The 15,745-nt window shown below is 40.2% G+C and overlaps 1 protein-coding gene across 1 annotated transcript in view; it reads left to right on the forward strand.

Annotated features, from left to right (window-relative positions):
* The first annotated feature begins 5,582 nt into the window (after window positions 1–5,582).
* Window positions 5,583–15,745, forward strand: part of PLA2G15 (phospholipase A2 group XV) — a 40,516-nt gene continuing 30,353 nt past the window's right edge. The window contains exons 1-2 of the mRNA XM_067550274.1: window positions 5,583–5,804; window positions 6,251–6,371. Of these exons, the coding sequence (XP_067406375.1) occupies window positions 5,583–5,804; window positions 6,251–6,371 (343 nt within the window). The remainder of the gene's footprint in view (window positions 5,805–6,250; window positions 6,372–15,745) is intronic.

A 15,745-nucleotide genomic window follows, 5' to 3' on the forward strand; every position in this document is an offset into this window, starting at 1 on the left:
TCATCACTACACCATATGAGTGCTTCACAAACATTAATTAATGAATGTTCACAAAAACCCTGTAAGGCGTGGTGGGGGGTGGCATTATCCTCATTTTACAGATGAGGAGCTGAGGCACAGAGAGATTAAAGTAAAATATATTCATGTTGAAGTTTCTGATTTGAGACACTTAGGACCTCTTTTTTTTTTTAGCGTACTTGGCATTACACAGTAGTATATTTTCAAGCACCGCACCCACTGACTTCATTAGCAGTCATAAATGCTCACCACTTATGTAAATCAGGCCCCAGAGTAGCAGAAACTAAGGAACACAGCGTGAGTTGACCACATGTGAAAAGTTTGGTTTAAGTGACTTTCTTAGCATCACACAGGAACTCTGTGGCAGAGGCAAGGATAGAATCCAATTCTACAGTATAGCATTCAACTGTCTTAGTTATGAGACCATCCTTTCTTTTCTTGTCTCATTTACTCATTCACAGCTTACAACTTCTGTAACAAATGAGGCAGGGCTCTTACAGACAACAGCCTTCTTCACTATGCAACTATCAATCATTCACAGAGCAAGTTCACCCTGTCCCCTGAATGAGACGGCATTCATGTGGAAAAAAAGTATGTGATCATGTAATTAAAGACTGTATTATAATGCATATGCATAAGGTGGCAGAGAGGGGGTTGCACAGGCAAACTTAATTTTAACTTTTCAGTGCTTGATTTTGCAACCTTAATGTTCTTTTAACACCATTTTTTGTGTGCAATTGATGGGGTTTTTTAAAAAAAAACCTGTACTAACTGCAAGCAACAGAATGGTCTCTTAAAATATATCTTGCTAGGAGGATTTCAACATGTGGGTGTTTTTTATCAAGCTTGGTGAGAAAATGTAAAGAACATGTCTCTGCCTCTCCGCATGACTCAACAAATACAGGCACTAGTTTGCACTGAAAGTCTGGCAGGATTTAATTAGATTTTCCAATGCATCAAGCAAATAAATACATATGTAGAATGTTTAAGGTGAAATTTTACTATAAAAATATCTATGCAAAAATGTCAATTTATTACTCAACAAACTTGCTCCTTACACATATTCAGTCAGAACCACCGACTTTAGTGATCAAAATAAATGTTTGCCTTTTTCACTCCCTTTAGCTTTCTAATTATAGGGCCAATCACTTACACCTGTGCAAACCAACTAATGACCATCAGGTTGCACAGGTGTGTCTGAGGGTTTAGCTGGGTCTTCAGAGCCTTTATTATTGATGTTGATGGGCAAGGGGGACCTGGCACCGATTTCAGATCCAAAGTAGAGTTTTCAGGGTTGGTAGTTAAACGTATTTGATCTGGTGTCCCTGCAACATAATATACCTGATATCATATGATGCTGTTTTGTTGTTTTTCAGAGTAGAATAACGTTTAAATTACAAAGACTGTCTAAATGGGGTTCCTAATAATGTAGGTCAGTGAGGGACCTAAAAGAGCTCCACAGTTCCTTTTCTACTAGAGGGGCTAGATGCATGAATATTATTTATGATGTAAATGTGAGATGTATAAGCAGAAACATTTTCTGCTCCCTTAAGGGAAAAATATGATTTATTTGTTTCTTGGAAGGATGCTGGATAAGATTACTGCTCTGATTGTGAACTCTGAGCCCTGGTGGTAAAACTGTAAATGTAAGCTATGACTTCTTTTTAATTCAGAAAGCAGTGTTGCAAAAATCTAATTTCCATTCTCTTTAACAGAGATGGGAAATTATAATCTGGTCTCTTAAATAACCTATATCTTGTCCTTTCAGACAATGTTGTTAAAATAACAATGACTTTATGCGCTTTTATAGCACCTTTCACTCCACTCCACAATGTCAGTCCTTTGCAAAGAGGGTAAAACTCTGCCCTATGCAGATAGATGACACAAGGCCTGAGCACTGCTTAACTATCTCTAAGTATCAGAAGGCAGAAGCAGAATTTAAGTGGTACACAGGGAGACTCAACTCTTCAAGCAGCGCATAGATTGTGACAGCCCTCTGCACAAGGCTAGGGTGAGTAGACCTCTCGATATTAGGGGCTATTACCCTTCCCCCCCCCCCACCCCATCCTGATTTTTCATAGTTGCTATCTGGTCACCCTATACAGGGCTGAATTTCATCCACTAGTGAAATAAACTTTGCAATAGCCCTATAAGGATGGCAGAAACTAAAAAATGAGATTGGTTTAGAAATTGGTACCTTTTTGGGGTAGGGGAAGAGCTAAGCTAAGCACTGGCAGTATGTAAAGAGCTTATTGAGATAAGACTTTAGTCTTGTTTGTCAGGGCTGAGAACAAACCGAAAATAAATAGATTAGTTTTTCAATTGACTGAAGACTGTCATATTGATGTGAACTGTGCTAAAGACCTAGAGTTGTCATAGATTTCTGATTAATATTCTCCAAAGCTAATAGGAACATACGAGAAACGATGTTATCAAGTTCAGACAACTGCGAGTATGCATGAGACTAGATCCAGAAAGAGATTTCATCCTGTCCTACAATCATTAATGTTCAATTGAAGGAGCTACTGTCTGTAAACCAAGCATCTAGACTTGTAGTGAGGCAAATCACTACAAAATGCTCAAAGGAGCATTTTTAAAATAAAAAATAGACAAAGTATTCACTTACTGGATCTTTTTCTTTCTTTTGATCCAATACATTTCTAAATGCAAATTCAAATAAATATTAGGTTTGTGGGTAGGCTTATTTTTAAAGTGATCAATACTTAAATTCAAAGTAAATCAGATGTGGCCTCCTGGCTCCTTGCAAGTTGCCAGCTAAAGCCTTTATCTCTAAAATGAATAGAAAACTCTGAAATCCTAGTTTCAGTTGCTTAAAATAAATTATTTATAGTGCAAGTTTGCTGGAAGGGGGCAAAGGAGTATCTTAATTAGGAGGATGATCAGACATGCATATTATTTTTAAAAAAAGATCTTATTGAGTGGGTTGAATATGAACAATTAATGTATTGTCTTGCTCAATTACTCTATATGCAACCACTTCTGTAGTCGTTTCCTCAAAGATAATAGGGTAAGGTTTTTGTGCAGAACCCAGAAGGAAACATTCTGGAGCTATGTGGTTTATGTAACATTTGCCGAGCTGCTTTGTGTTTAACTGGTGAGTGACTCAGACAGGCTGGAGTCAGATCTAGTATTTCCTAAATTGTCCTTGTAGGGTGATTAGCTATGTCTATCACATGGCTGTATAATGTATTGCTTAGTTAATCTGCAGATGCCCTGCTCTCAAACCATTCTTAATTGAGACTAAGAGCTGAATTGGTCTTGCTTTTTTGGTTTATAGCATTTATTGAAGTCATACAAAAGTTGCCAGACTGGTTTTGTATGTGGTGTATTTTTTCCATTCTCCTTGGGAGGAGAGGTCCATATTAAAGACCTATCATACTTTACTTTCAACTGCAGCCCCTGAACTCACTGGTGGCCTTTTCTCTGTCTCCCCTTCCATTTTTTCTGCAACCTCATTTCCACTGGGGACAGCATCACCATCACCATTGACAGAAAATACCTGAGTTTTTTCTTCAATGATCATGGAGCACCAGTTCAACTGTGATGCTGAGGGGAGTCATATTACCTACCCAATCTTCCTTACTATTAATAGTGTGGTAATAGCTGCTGCAATCAATGTATTGGTGTCTATTACTGTTTTCTCTATCTGCAAATCATCCTTTTGGCTTCATATAAACATAGGAAGGCAAGGGGCTGAATTTATTGGTATTGGCTGAATTTATATGGTGTAACTAGAATGGAAGACCCATAAATCTGAGTAGTCCTGAACTCAGAATACAGGGCACTGGATATTATTTGGGACTGTGATGGCGTATATTTACCTCAGCAAGGGGAGGAAGGAGTCCCCAAGCTTCCTTGCTGTGGAGGAAAAATACCCTCCTCTCCCCTCCCCTCCCCTCCCCTCCCTGTGTGAGAGGAGTTGATGTTCCTGGAGAGATGGACAAACAGGTGGGCCTTAAGTTATTAGGGATGCAAACCTTAACATGCATTTGGGTTGCAGATGGGTCCTTTTATTCCAGAAAAGATCACGCTCTGCCCAGTTCCTGGACTGAGAAGAGCTTTATCCACAGCCCAAAGGCCTATTGATGTATTATCCTATAGAGAAGAATGACGGGTGTGTGTTTTGTGAAATAAAACCTCTGAAGCGTGTTGATGTATTTTTGTTTGCAGGACATACATCCCAGTCAGTTTTACAGGTGTTTGTAAACTCTGAAGACTGAACAGATGATGCTTTCAACAGGCTATGTCTATGTACCTTTGCAATCAATCTCCATTAAATCTGTTGGATGTTGTCACCCTCTCTCCCTTCCATGGGTGGGAAGATACCCTGGAAAATAGTTTTTGAGGGCAGACCCAGCCTCCTGGTGGGATTTGCCAATGAAGTCTCCTTCCATGTTTGGCGTTTTTTCTTTTTATGAACCTCCTTTAGAGCTATTCCTAACCTAACGCTGTTATGTTGCTGTGAAGGAGAGAGCAAGAGGGGAGCCAGAAACCCTTTGTTCTTCCATGTTCAATATCTGCTGCTGTTTCATTGTGTGAAACCCCAATTCTGCTGAATCGTGACACTGTGTGAGGTGGCTATAGCAATAACTAATCTGAGGGGTTTTACAATTCACAATGTAAATGGTGCAGTTGAGAGGGCAATGGCCATGGAGGCAATAAGGGGGAGGTTGGTTCCTCTATTCCCTCCCTGTTTGATATTTTTATTCCTGGTGTTATCTGCCCTGGGGTCTAAATATCTCAGAGAAAGACCATTTCTTATTATATTTCTCTAAAATAGCAGGCACAAACAGGCAGGTGGGTAGTGGCTGCATGAGGGGAGGTCATTGTACAAAGCAATTGCCATACTGGATCAGACCAGTGGTACCTCCAGTATCCTGTGGCCAGAAGCAAAGCCTTCAGTGGAAAATGTACCAAAAACCCCAATAACCGTGAGCTGGTGGGGGTTAAGGAATAATCTGCCCCCAGGGGCTAGTTTCTCCAAGTACCTGTCAGTGAAAGGTTGGCTTATGTACTGAAACATGGTTGATAACCCCTCTATTTTTTACTTATGTAGCTTTGGCTGGTCTTATCTGTGTAAATGTCAAATACTCCTCCATGATATAATGTGGCAGTGGACAGGTTACTCAGGCATTGTATAACAAAAGTTTTTAATCGATGTTAAACTGGCTGTCTTTGTTCCTCCTCCTTGTATTAGGAGAGAGAAAATAGCAACTTCTCATTACTGCTGATTTGATATGCCTTCTCTAACATAAGTTTTGCTCCACCATCTAACTCATCTAACCACCATCTAACTCATGTTGAGCGCAGTGCTACCTCTATTACCCACAACGTTGGTTTTTCCCCCCCGTTTATTATTGAAAATTATTTACCTCAGGGGAAAAAATAGATGCTGCTCTAGTTATTGCTGCTCTAGTTATTGCTAGCAAAGGCTCAGGCTGGCCCTAGGCTTGCGCTGCATGAATAATTTGTCTCCCCCTTCTTTTGGATCCTTGTGCCCCTCCCCTCAGCCATGGCGCTTGCATGGGCCCCAAGCCCTGCTTATGCGGGGTCGGGTGCTGGCTGTGGGCCTGAAGTACCCCTCTGACTCCCAGCATCGGTTGCTGCGGGCACCTCGGGATCTTTTCCTCAGTTATCCTCGCAGCGCCCTTGGGAGGCAGGAAAGTGCCCTGCGCCCACCACTAGCGGGGGCTCTGGGCTGCGGCTCCCCTCCCCGGCTGGGGCTGCCTGCTTGTCCCGGGGGCGGAGGAGTGGCAGCTAAGTCGGTGACGTCAGGCGCCGGCGCGAGGGGGAGCCCCTGCAGCCCCCCCACTGGTCGCAGGCCGGGGGCTGACAGGCAGGCGCTTGTGGGCCTGCGGTTGAACCTACCTTCCTGTGAGGAGCGAACGAACTAACTGCGTGACGCAACCACCCTCTCTGCGCCCGGCGGAGCCTGACTAGAGCTCGCGGCCCGCCTGCCAAACGGGTCGGGGCGCCTGCACCCCGCTGATTGGCTGGTGGGAGCGGGCTCGTTGATTGGCTGGGTGAGTCAGTTTTCCTGGCCGAATCGGGCACGAGCCGCCTCCTCCTGACATCGCACGGGCTCGTTTCGGCACCGCGGCCGGCTGAGTCGGGCGGTTCGGCTGCGTCCTCCTCATACGCTGCGGTTGGCGAGTGGACTCCGGGCGGCTGCGGCTCGCGGCATGAGCTGGGGAGATGGGACCGGCGCTAGGCTCGTCCCGTACCCGCGGGGCGTCACGGCCTCCCCTTCCTCCTCCTCCTCCTCCTGCTGCTGCTCTCCCCCGACGGCAGCTGCGCCTCTCCCAGGCCCCCGGGGCCGCCCGTCGTGCTGAGTAAGGGCGGGGGCTGGAGGGAGGGCCGGGCGCTGACTCCGTGGGCGCTCAGTGACTCGAGGACGCAGGGAAACAAAATAGTGGGTGCTCTGCTCAGCGCCCCGGAGCTGGCCACCGATCAGCTGCTCTCAGGAGCAGAAGGTGGGGACGGGACCGCACCAGCCACTTCCGGCTGGGACGCTGCCCGAGCTGCCCTGCCCTGCCCTGCCTGGATGCCGGGGACTGGCCGATGAGCCGGAGCCCCCTTCCTACCCCCTCCGTGTTTCCGGTTCACTAGCTCCCTGTCTAGCAGCCAGCCCGGGCAGGGAGGGGAAGCCGCTTCCACCCGCCAGGCTCGCTCTCGCAGGCAGCTGCAGAGCAGTGGCTGGGAGGGATTGGAAGCGGCTCCTCGCCTGGCCGCAAAGGAGAGAGGCCAAACGCGCTGGGGGTGGGGGGTGTCGCGGGAGGAGGACAGAGCTCTTCTCCAGGTTAGTGGGGCAGGGAGTGTATGTTGGCCATGAACAGGACGGGGGGTGCGCGGTGAGACAGATGACCAGTCACGTGCTTCCCCTTGACCCTCCCCACCCGATGGCACTCACCAAAAATAAAAGTGGGCGCAGTGGGGGTCGGCAGAGGAAGTCAGGGAGGTGGAAGGCTGTCTGAGTGGCAGGTTAGTTCAGAATATCCAAGGTTAGTCAATGGTGTATTGGTGAATCTCCAAGTGGCTGCTGTTCTTTATTTCCTTGGTCAGGCAGCCAGTGCTGGTTGGACACTGGGCTGCTTGTAGGATGGCACTGCATGGAAGCCACCTGTATTGTGTGTAAACACTTTGTTTGCAAGGCTGTTCTGACTTAGGCCTTGTGTAGACCAAGGTTTAAGATGTGATGTTCATAAATGTAAGGTAACACACTTTAAAAATACTTCAGACAATGCACACTGTCTTTAACATGTTAAACTAGTCCAGGTAAAGCCTAGGGGGAGCCTAGGCTTTACCTCAACTAGATAAGCATGTGTTTAAAGGCAACACTAGACTATTGAAACTTTTTTTGGTTAATGCTTGTTAATGTCAAGCCTTAAATCCTACCCTAAACCAGACTTTACTGTGCTTATCTGTACATATAGAGATGCATATGTGCAGTTTTGCAGTATAGTTGAATGATCTCTTAAGTAAAAACGACAACTATCATTTATACAATTCATTGTACACAGGACTTGACTACATTGGAAATTTTTCCAGTTAAACTGCTGCTGTTATACTTCCCTTTGTGGACACTGATTCTGGAATAAGAGCATCCACGGTGGGGAGTTGTTTCAATTTATCTTAAGCTGCTTCTGAAGAGACACAAACTAACTGGAAAAAGGCAATCCCAAAGCAGAAAAGAAGTGTCTAGACAGGGAGCTACAGTTAACTGTAGTATAAATTTGCACCTAACCTTATATCTGACCTACCCCACTTCTTGTTTACAGTATTGTGAACACACCAAAATTGGGGTATCCTGTTTGTATGTTTCCTAATATGTAGTGATATTTTCTAGGGCTCCATTACCATTTGAGTAATGGAGAATTAAATAGGAGACCGTGATTCTGGTCATCTGAAGAAGCTAGGCACATTCTTCCTCTCATGCATTTCAAAATAGTGACTGAAAATTTTACGAGACCTACTAACCAAAAGGTTAAACTACTAGCCAGAGGCCAATGCAGAGGAGGACACGTGGGGAGGGATGTGACATTCTTAAACACTTAGTGTCTTCTCAATCATATGGGTTGGAAATGTTCTTAAAATAAAAATTCATATGCTTCTGAAGTTGATTTGTAAATTCATTCACAGCAAGTTTCACACTTGTCAGTGGCATGTGGGCAGTTAGAGGTTTCAAACCCTAAATCAGTTTGTCATTTTAATAAGGGAAAATTCCCTTTCCCCCAAATTATTCAAGTTAAAACTTGTTGAGAGAAGGGAGTTATAAATCAAAAATAGGATGGGGGAAGGATTGGTTTTCACAGTAGTTAGAAAGTAACATTAAGTATCCTACTTTATTATACAGCCCAGAAAAATCATTTCTGCTTGTTGCAGCAGCAATTAAGGGGTTCCAAGTCCTGGCATCTGTTAATATGAAACACCTCGTATTGTATTTCAAAGTATATTGAACACTTAGTATAAATTAGTTTGGCTTATATCAATTTAATTTTAAACAGTTAAATATCTTGTACCAAATTTTCTAGAGTGGAGCATTTTCTGCAGATAAGCAATAAACCTTCAGGCCAAAGTTTCTTGGGTAAATAAATAAATAAATATATATATATATATATATATTTAAAAAAAAAAAAAAAAGCTTGCAGTAAGTATAATTGACTATTGCTTCCCTGCATTTAAAACAATCGCCAATCTTGGTTGCTCCTGAAACTTCCCAGTGCATACGTACATTTTAGTGTGCACTGAAATAGAAATTGTAAAACATACTGACTGTATTAAATGTGGGTGTATATGTTCTTGATACTGATGCATGCATTTTCAGTCCGCAAATGATGCTGATGCTATTAACAAAATTATTTCCAGAGAAAAAAGCTGGGAAGTCTTTATTGGCTTGCCATAGACATCAAAGTCTGTTTTGATTTCCACATAATAGTTGATGTGTTAAGATGCTGCTATTTAGAATTTAAATATTCCTTCACTGCAAACATATTCTAGAAAAAAGGACATGTTGTACATTAGTTTAGATAATAACTTAGCTGCACAATGCATTGTATTGCTATGCAGATACTGTTACAGCTTTTAAATAGATGTCTGGACTACTTGGCTGAGATAGTGTAAATGGGTGCCAGTGGGAAAAGTTCAGCATGTTTGCTGTAATGTGCTGAACTCCTGAAATTAGGTGCAAGCAAAGCAATTTGCTTTGAGCCCTGTTTGTAGATTAGGATGAAGCTTTTCCCCCCATCTATCCCACTTCTTCCTTGTTCCCTTTACAACACAGACTCTTGGCAATAAGTTTTGTTACTTACATTCCAGTGCAAGCTTCTTCACGATAAAGCTGACAATAGCCACTGATCCAAATCAGACTCCAGTCACATAATTAAATGAGATTGGGTAACAATCATGTGATAAACAGATGCTGACTATGGGACTGAAATGCTTTTACTTACGAAACAGTTATGGGTATACAAATTCCTCAAGCATGGTAAAGGAATTTTCATTAATTTAGAAGATCTTGTTTTGTTTGTGAGAAAATACTAGCATAGACTCAATTGCTGAACATGTATTTGGCAGTAGGGAGAGGAGAAATGGTTTAAGTAGAGAGAGCTTTTATTATTTTCATCAGAATCAATTGTCAGCCAACACCTGTAAAATTAACTTGTCTTGACTGTGTCTCTATTCTAATCTGTTTCTATGCTCCCTTTCTCTACCAAGCTTTTCACCTCTCTTGTCATGTGCCTAGTACAATCCTCAGGAAATAAGAAATAAAAGACTTCCAACTTCCCTTCCCCCTTTAAAACAATGGCTAACCCCACCTGTTTTTTGACCATATGTAATTGTTTTGTGTTATCCATATACATGAAAGGGTACCAGGTTTTTCAGGGCTAGGACCTATTTGGCATAGCTCATCTAGTAAAGTACTATTAATTATTTTTGAGCATCAAAAACTGCTATGTGCTTTGCAAAAACACCTACCCAAAAGAGCTTAGTTTAAATTCAATATGAAAGGTAGGCTAGATTCCACACCTCCCAAGGTAATTTGTTTCAGTGCTTAACTACGCTGGCAGTTAGGAAAGTTTTTCCTTATGTCTAACTAAATCTCCCTTGTTGCAATTTAAACCCATTACTACTTGTCCTGTCCTTAGTGGTTATAGAGGAGGATGATAAATTGTTCTCCATAACAATCTTTTATGTACTTGAAGATTGCTTAATCTTCAGAAGAGAAGAGGGAGGGAGGACATAACAAACTAAGCAAACACAGTACTCCAGATGAGGCCTTATCAGTGCTGAGTAGAGAAGAATAATTACTTATGGTGGCTATGACCCTGACACCTATTTACAACCTCCCCAGGGGGATTGTGACTCCAAGAATGAGAACCCTGCTTTACAGTATGATTAGATGTAGCCAAAATGCATGCTTATTTTTATATCAGTGCTTAGTAGATTGGAAGGACTACTTCTGGTGTCTGGTTTATAACATTCCTGCTAATACATCCAAGAATGATGTTCCCTTTATTTGCAACGTTTTTGCGCGTTGTTGGCTAATAATTAGTTTGTGATCCACTAAAAGCCCAGATCCTTTTCTGCAGTACTCCTTCCTTTCAGATACTTCCGTTCTGTATTTGTGCAACTGATGATTCCTTCCTAAGTGTAGTACTTTGCATTTGTCCATATTGAATTTCATCCTGTTTAATTCAGACCACTTCTCCAGTTTGTCGAGATCATTTTGAATTCTAATCCTGTCCTACAAAGCGCTTGCAACCCCTTCCAGCTTGGTATCATCTACAAACTCTATAAGAGTACTCTATATGCCATTATCCAAATAATTTTTTGAAGATGTTGAGTAGAACTGATCCCTGCAGGACACTACTTCATATGCCCATCTAGCTTGATTGTGAACCATTGATAACTACTCTGAGTACAGTTTTCCAGCCAGTTGTGCAACTTTTATTAGTGTAATCTAGGCTATATTTCTTTAGTTTGTTTATCATGTGATACAGTATCAGAAGCCTTAATAACCTCTATATATGGCATCTACTGCTTCCCCCCCATCCATAAGGCTTGATACCCTCTCAGAGAAAGCTATTAGGTTTGTGTGACATGATTTGTTCTTAACATATCCAAATTGACCATTGCTTACTACCTTATTTTCTTCTAGGTGCTTTCAGATTGATTATTTGCTCCATTATCTTTCTGGGTACTGAAGCTAAGCTGCCTGGTCTATATTTCCCGAAGTTGTTCTTATTCCCATGATAATTCTATAAGGGATGTACACATTTTGATGATTTTAGTGACCTTATCATTATCTTTCCTTTACCCTCATTTTAAATAAGTGACCTGGTAAGAAGGAGCTTTTAGAAGTGATTTGGGGGAAACAAAGGAGGTGGTGAGGAAGTAAGATTTGATGAGGACATCCCAAGAATCAGAGGCAACCTGGAGGAACTAATGGAAACATTTGAGAGAGGTGGAGAAAAGAAGTATTAAAATTGGAATCATTGTTGGAATGTAATAGGCAGAAAGGAATGGGAAAAAAATTCAACTCATGCTGTGTAATGTAGGACTACTTAGATGTTTGGCTTTGTATTCCAGTTCAAAGCAGGGCATATATCAATTAACATGCTTTCTTAGCCTCCTCTTTATGCCCTTTTCTCCACCACATATTCTGTGGTAGATATTTATTGCTCTTTTACTCTTGTAACTTTATGGTAGATGTGGTGTGGTCATGTAAGTTCAACATTCATTAGTAACTTTAGGCCACTCTGTTTCTAAATGCTGTAATTCAGAAGAGTATTCCTCTTCTTATTTATGAGTAGGCTTGGCAGAATTCCATTTTTTGCGGTAATTTTGGTAATTGTTTGTTTTTAAGCATTTTTCAATTTTTATTTAAATTTTCATAGTTGTGCAAAATTATGGGTTTTAAACATTTTTGTTCAGTTTTTTTTGTTTTCACAGTTGTGGGAAATTATGGGGGGGGGATTTCAGAAAATAATTTAGTGATCGTAGAAGTTAATTCAAGTTGTTAAAGCTTTAGAACTGTTAAAAGACAAATTGTTAACATCATATGTCAAAATATGCAAAGTAAATATCCTTAAATCAAACTAAGTTCTCAAGCAGCATTTTCTTTCTTTGCCTATCTGTACATATTGATTATCATTGATGGAAATGTTTTTGTTGGTTTATGTGTGAATGATGAAATCAATATTTACTGACATTTACCAATAAAAATCGAATCCTTCCAAGCCTACTTGTGAGCTGTGTTGGCTTGTACTGCTTTTGACGTAATTTTGCCTTATGGACCATATTTAAAGGACACTGTCAATGTGAAAATCATTTTCTAAAACTTTCTGTTTGTGATTGTTACAGGTAACACTGAAGAGTATTGTAACTGAAAGAAATTAGTGGGTGAAAAAAACTGCTAATTTCAGTTTTACTCTGTGTTTCACAGCACTTTGTGTATAGTTTCATGGTTTTCCTGTATAGCAAGGATCTTTTTCATCAAAAGAGAGAAAGCTAACATAAACGGGTGCAGAAATAATTTATATATTCTTCAAAAAGGAATTGAAAAAACTTCAGAGCACACTGTTTAAATGGTACTCTATCAGAAATTGTTTTTTTATAAAGTAGCCTAATTACACGAAAGAATTGAGCTGAAAGTATTCCTCTAAATTCTACTGCTTTACTAGCTTTACCATAACTGCTGAAGGCTACTGTGGCATACCTTTCAAATGGTCCTCATTTTAAGTGACTGTCACTCATTTTTGTCTCAGTGTTCCACGCAAATCTTGTGTCCTCTCAATTTTATTGTTGAAAATTATTTACAGCAGAAATAAAGAATTGTGAAACTGTAGCTATAGAGTTGTTTACACTGAAGCAGGGTATGTCACATCCTTTTAAGTTTCTTGCATGAATAACTGTCCCCCTAATTTTGGTTCTTGGCATGTAAAGGGGGGACTTATTGTGGTATATCCCTGTCGTCTCTTTTTCTTTGACCCTTCACTGGGAAAAAAAGGTTTGCTGTCAGCACATGTTTGCTAAAGGCAGTATATTACTATCCTAGTGTAGAAAAAACAAGTCAGTTAGCCTGTTAGGGGTAGTAAGTAGTATTTTCAATCATATTGGCTAACTCAGTCTTTGACAGCACTTGTTTTTTTGTTTTTTGTTTTGTTCAGACCGACTTAGTTTCACAGGCTGTGCACAATCCACTAGAGAGGATCATGCCTTCTAGTCAAATCATTTACTTTACATGCCTTAATTATCCTGTATGAAAATTGTAGCTTGACCCCTCCCCCCAAAAAGAAAAGAGTTAAGGGGCATTTCATTCATCTAAAATTACAAACAGGCTCAAAATAAGTCCTATGTAATTTATTGCAATCTTATCTATTTTCTACAGTAAAACACACCTGTAGAACCAAGTCTGATTCCTTGGTCTTTCAACTCTAAAAATAGCTCTCTGCTGCTTGAGTAACAAGTTAGCTCTTAGCTATTCTTTTTTATGTTGCAAATAGAAAATAGAGGGCAACACACATACATCTGGCTCTTACTGAACTTCATGGCAAAAATTATGCCCTGACTGTTAACTGAAGAAGGATCAAGCCCATAAGACCAGTTGAAATCAATAGGTGCAAGACTGGATCCAAAACTATCCATGATGCAATTCATTGATAATTTAGCTTAACTACAAATACTGTTTTCAAGACTTAATATGGGAAGTTTAAAGAAATCTAAAGTTAACAGGCTGATTTGTGGCAGAGGAAGACAAATCTTAAACAAAATCAAACTTTCATGACCAAACATTCAAAAGCCATTTGACAGACTTTCTTAAAACTTTGCAGAAATGCTCATTAACTGTATAGTGTCTTTTTGATCTCTAGGCTTCCAACGTAGGCAAAATTAACAGGGCTAGAGCCTAGAAATAGGCTGCTGTTTTGGAACTGTCCCCTCCCCAAATGTGTGTTTGCTATGTTGTCTTTATGTTGCCACATCAACTACCCTGACTTCAGAATTCTTTTGCACTGCTGCTTCCAGTTCTGTTACCTCTTCAAAAACACATTTAAATGCTAGTTCATGTATTGTTTATACTTGGCAGGTTTTTTTCTTAATTTTTAATTCTATCCTGTCCACAGTCATTACTTGTTATACATTGGCTTATCCAGTTTAGAAACTGATAACCTGACCTTACAGGATAAGGGGTGGATTCACTGAAGTCTGTGGCCTTTTAAAGCTGACTTAACAATTTGTTTGCAGAATGATTGAGAACCTTGATATAGCTGTTGTTAGGTTTCTTTCTAGAAACCTTTAGCCCACAAGCTAAATAAGACGGTTGGTAATTGGTTTACATATAAAAAAGACATGTCTGTTAATTCTTGCAGACTGCTAATCAAGGTGGTTTATTTGTGCAGTTAGCTTGCTAGATGTCAGATGTTTATGTATCATGTGACCTGAGCTATCCATGAGTATCCTATGACTTTTTTTTAACCCTGCTGCTCTAATCATAAAACAAGCAATTTTTGTGGTAAACTGTCTGTGTGTGTACAAAGTGGCTTTAATGAGCCCTCCTCCTCCTTGGAGTGGTAAGTTACTCACGTAAGTTCTTATGGAAAACTAAGTATAGTAAGATAAAGGAACGACAACTTCCTGGAATAATATTAATATAAAAGTCCCAACTTCTGATCTGCAAACTGATTTATGGAAATGACAACACTTTGGCTAACCACACTAAGAGGTATTGAGAAGAAATTTCTGGTATGGGCAAATTAGGATGGTTGGTTTGTGCCCCCAAGCCATGTGCTTTATATTTGTTATATTTTTATCTAATATATTTGATAGTGTCTGTTTTTGTCTGAGTATATAGGATCATTTGATTTTCTTTCTCTTTGAATTATTTTATATATTCATTATGGCATCTCTCATTTAGCTTGTCTCTAAACAATCCTAATCTTAATGTTGTGGGGTGTGTTTTTGGGTTTTTTTTTATTTGGAAGGGAAGTCATGAAATTAGCGAAGTCTTTGAAATCTCAGTCTTGATCCAGTCTTAACTGGCACTTTCAAATTTCCGGAAACTTTACCAATGCATTCTTTTGTAAATGGTCAGTTTGGACATGAAAACTTTATATTAAAAAAACAAAAAACAAAAAAACCCCAGAACCCACAGAGTTTCTATAACCTTTCCAGTGAAAAATCTTAGAAATCCTATTGGTAAATGCAAGCATGACAAAAGAAATCTATTTGGGCAAGAAATGCACCTTTTATAGAAGTTAATTTGGAAGCATTTTAATTTTCCAAGGTGGTTTGAAACCTAAAGGAGATGCTTCTGTCAACTGCTGTCAAATCTTCTTGTGAAAATGTTAGAATGTTACTGTTTTTTATCTGCAGAGTTTATCTTCAAAAGGTTGATTCCTGCTGATTACTTTCTACGTGATAGTCTCCTATCCAAAATGCAACTAATGCTCCTGCAACCAAAATGTAAACCATTAATACTCTTCAACATGTAGGTTAAGGATTGCAAATCTGACTTCTTTGTATGAATCTGGAAGTTTATCTAAATTAGCATTGCTAGCTTTGTGTACTTTCTAACTTCCCCATGAATCTTCTCACTAACTTCTTTTGCAACTTGCAGTAGGTATCTGTAAAATTGTACTTGTGAGTATATAGTGATGAAACTGCTTCCTTGCCAGTAAGATCTTTTAGATGTTTGTGTAAATCAGAG

The sequence above is a fragment of the Emydura macquarii genome, unplaced genomic scaffold, assembly GCF_026122565.2.
Source record: "Emydura macquarii macquarii isolate MOO-44397 ecotype Brisbane River unplaced genomic scaffold, CSIRO-AGI_Emac_v2 contig_295, whole genome shotgun sequence".
NCBI lineage: Eukaryota > Metazoa > Chordata > Testudines > Chelidae > Emydura > Emydura macquarii.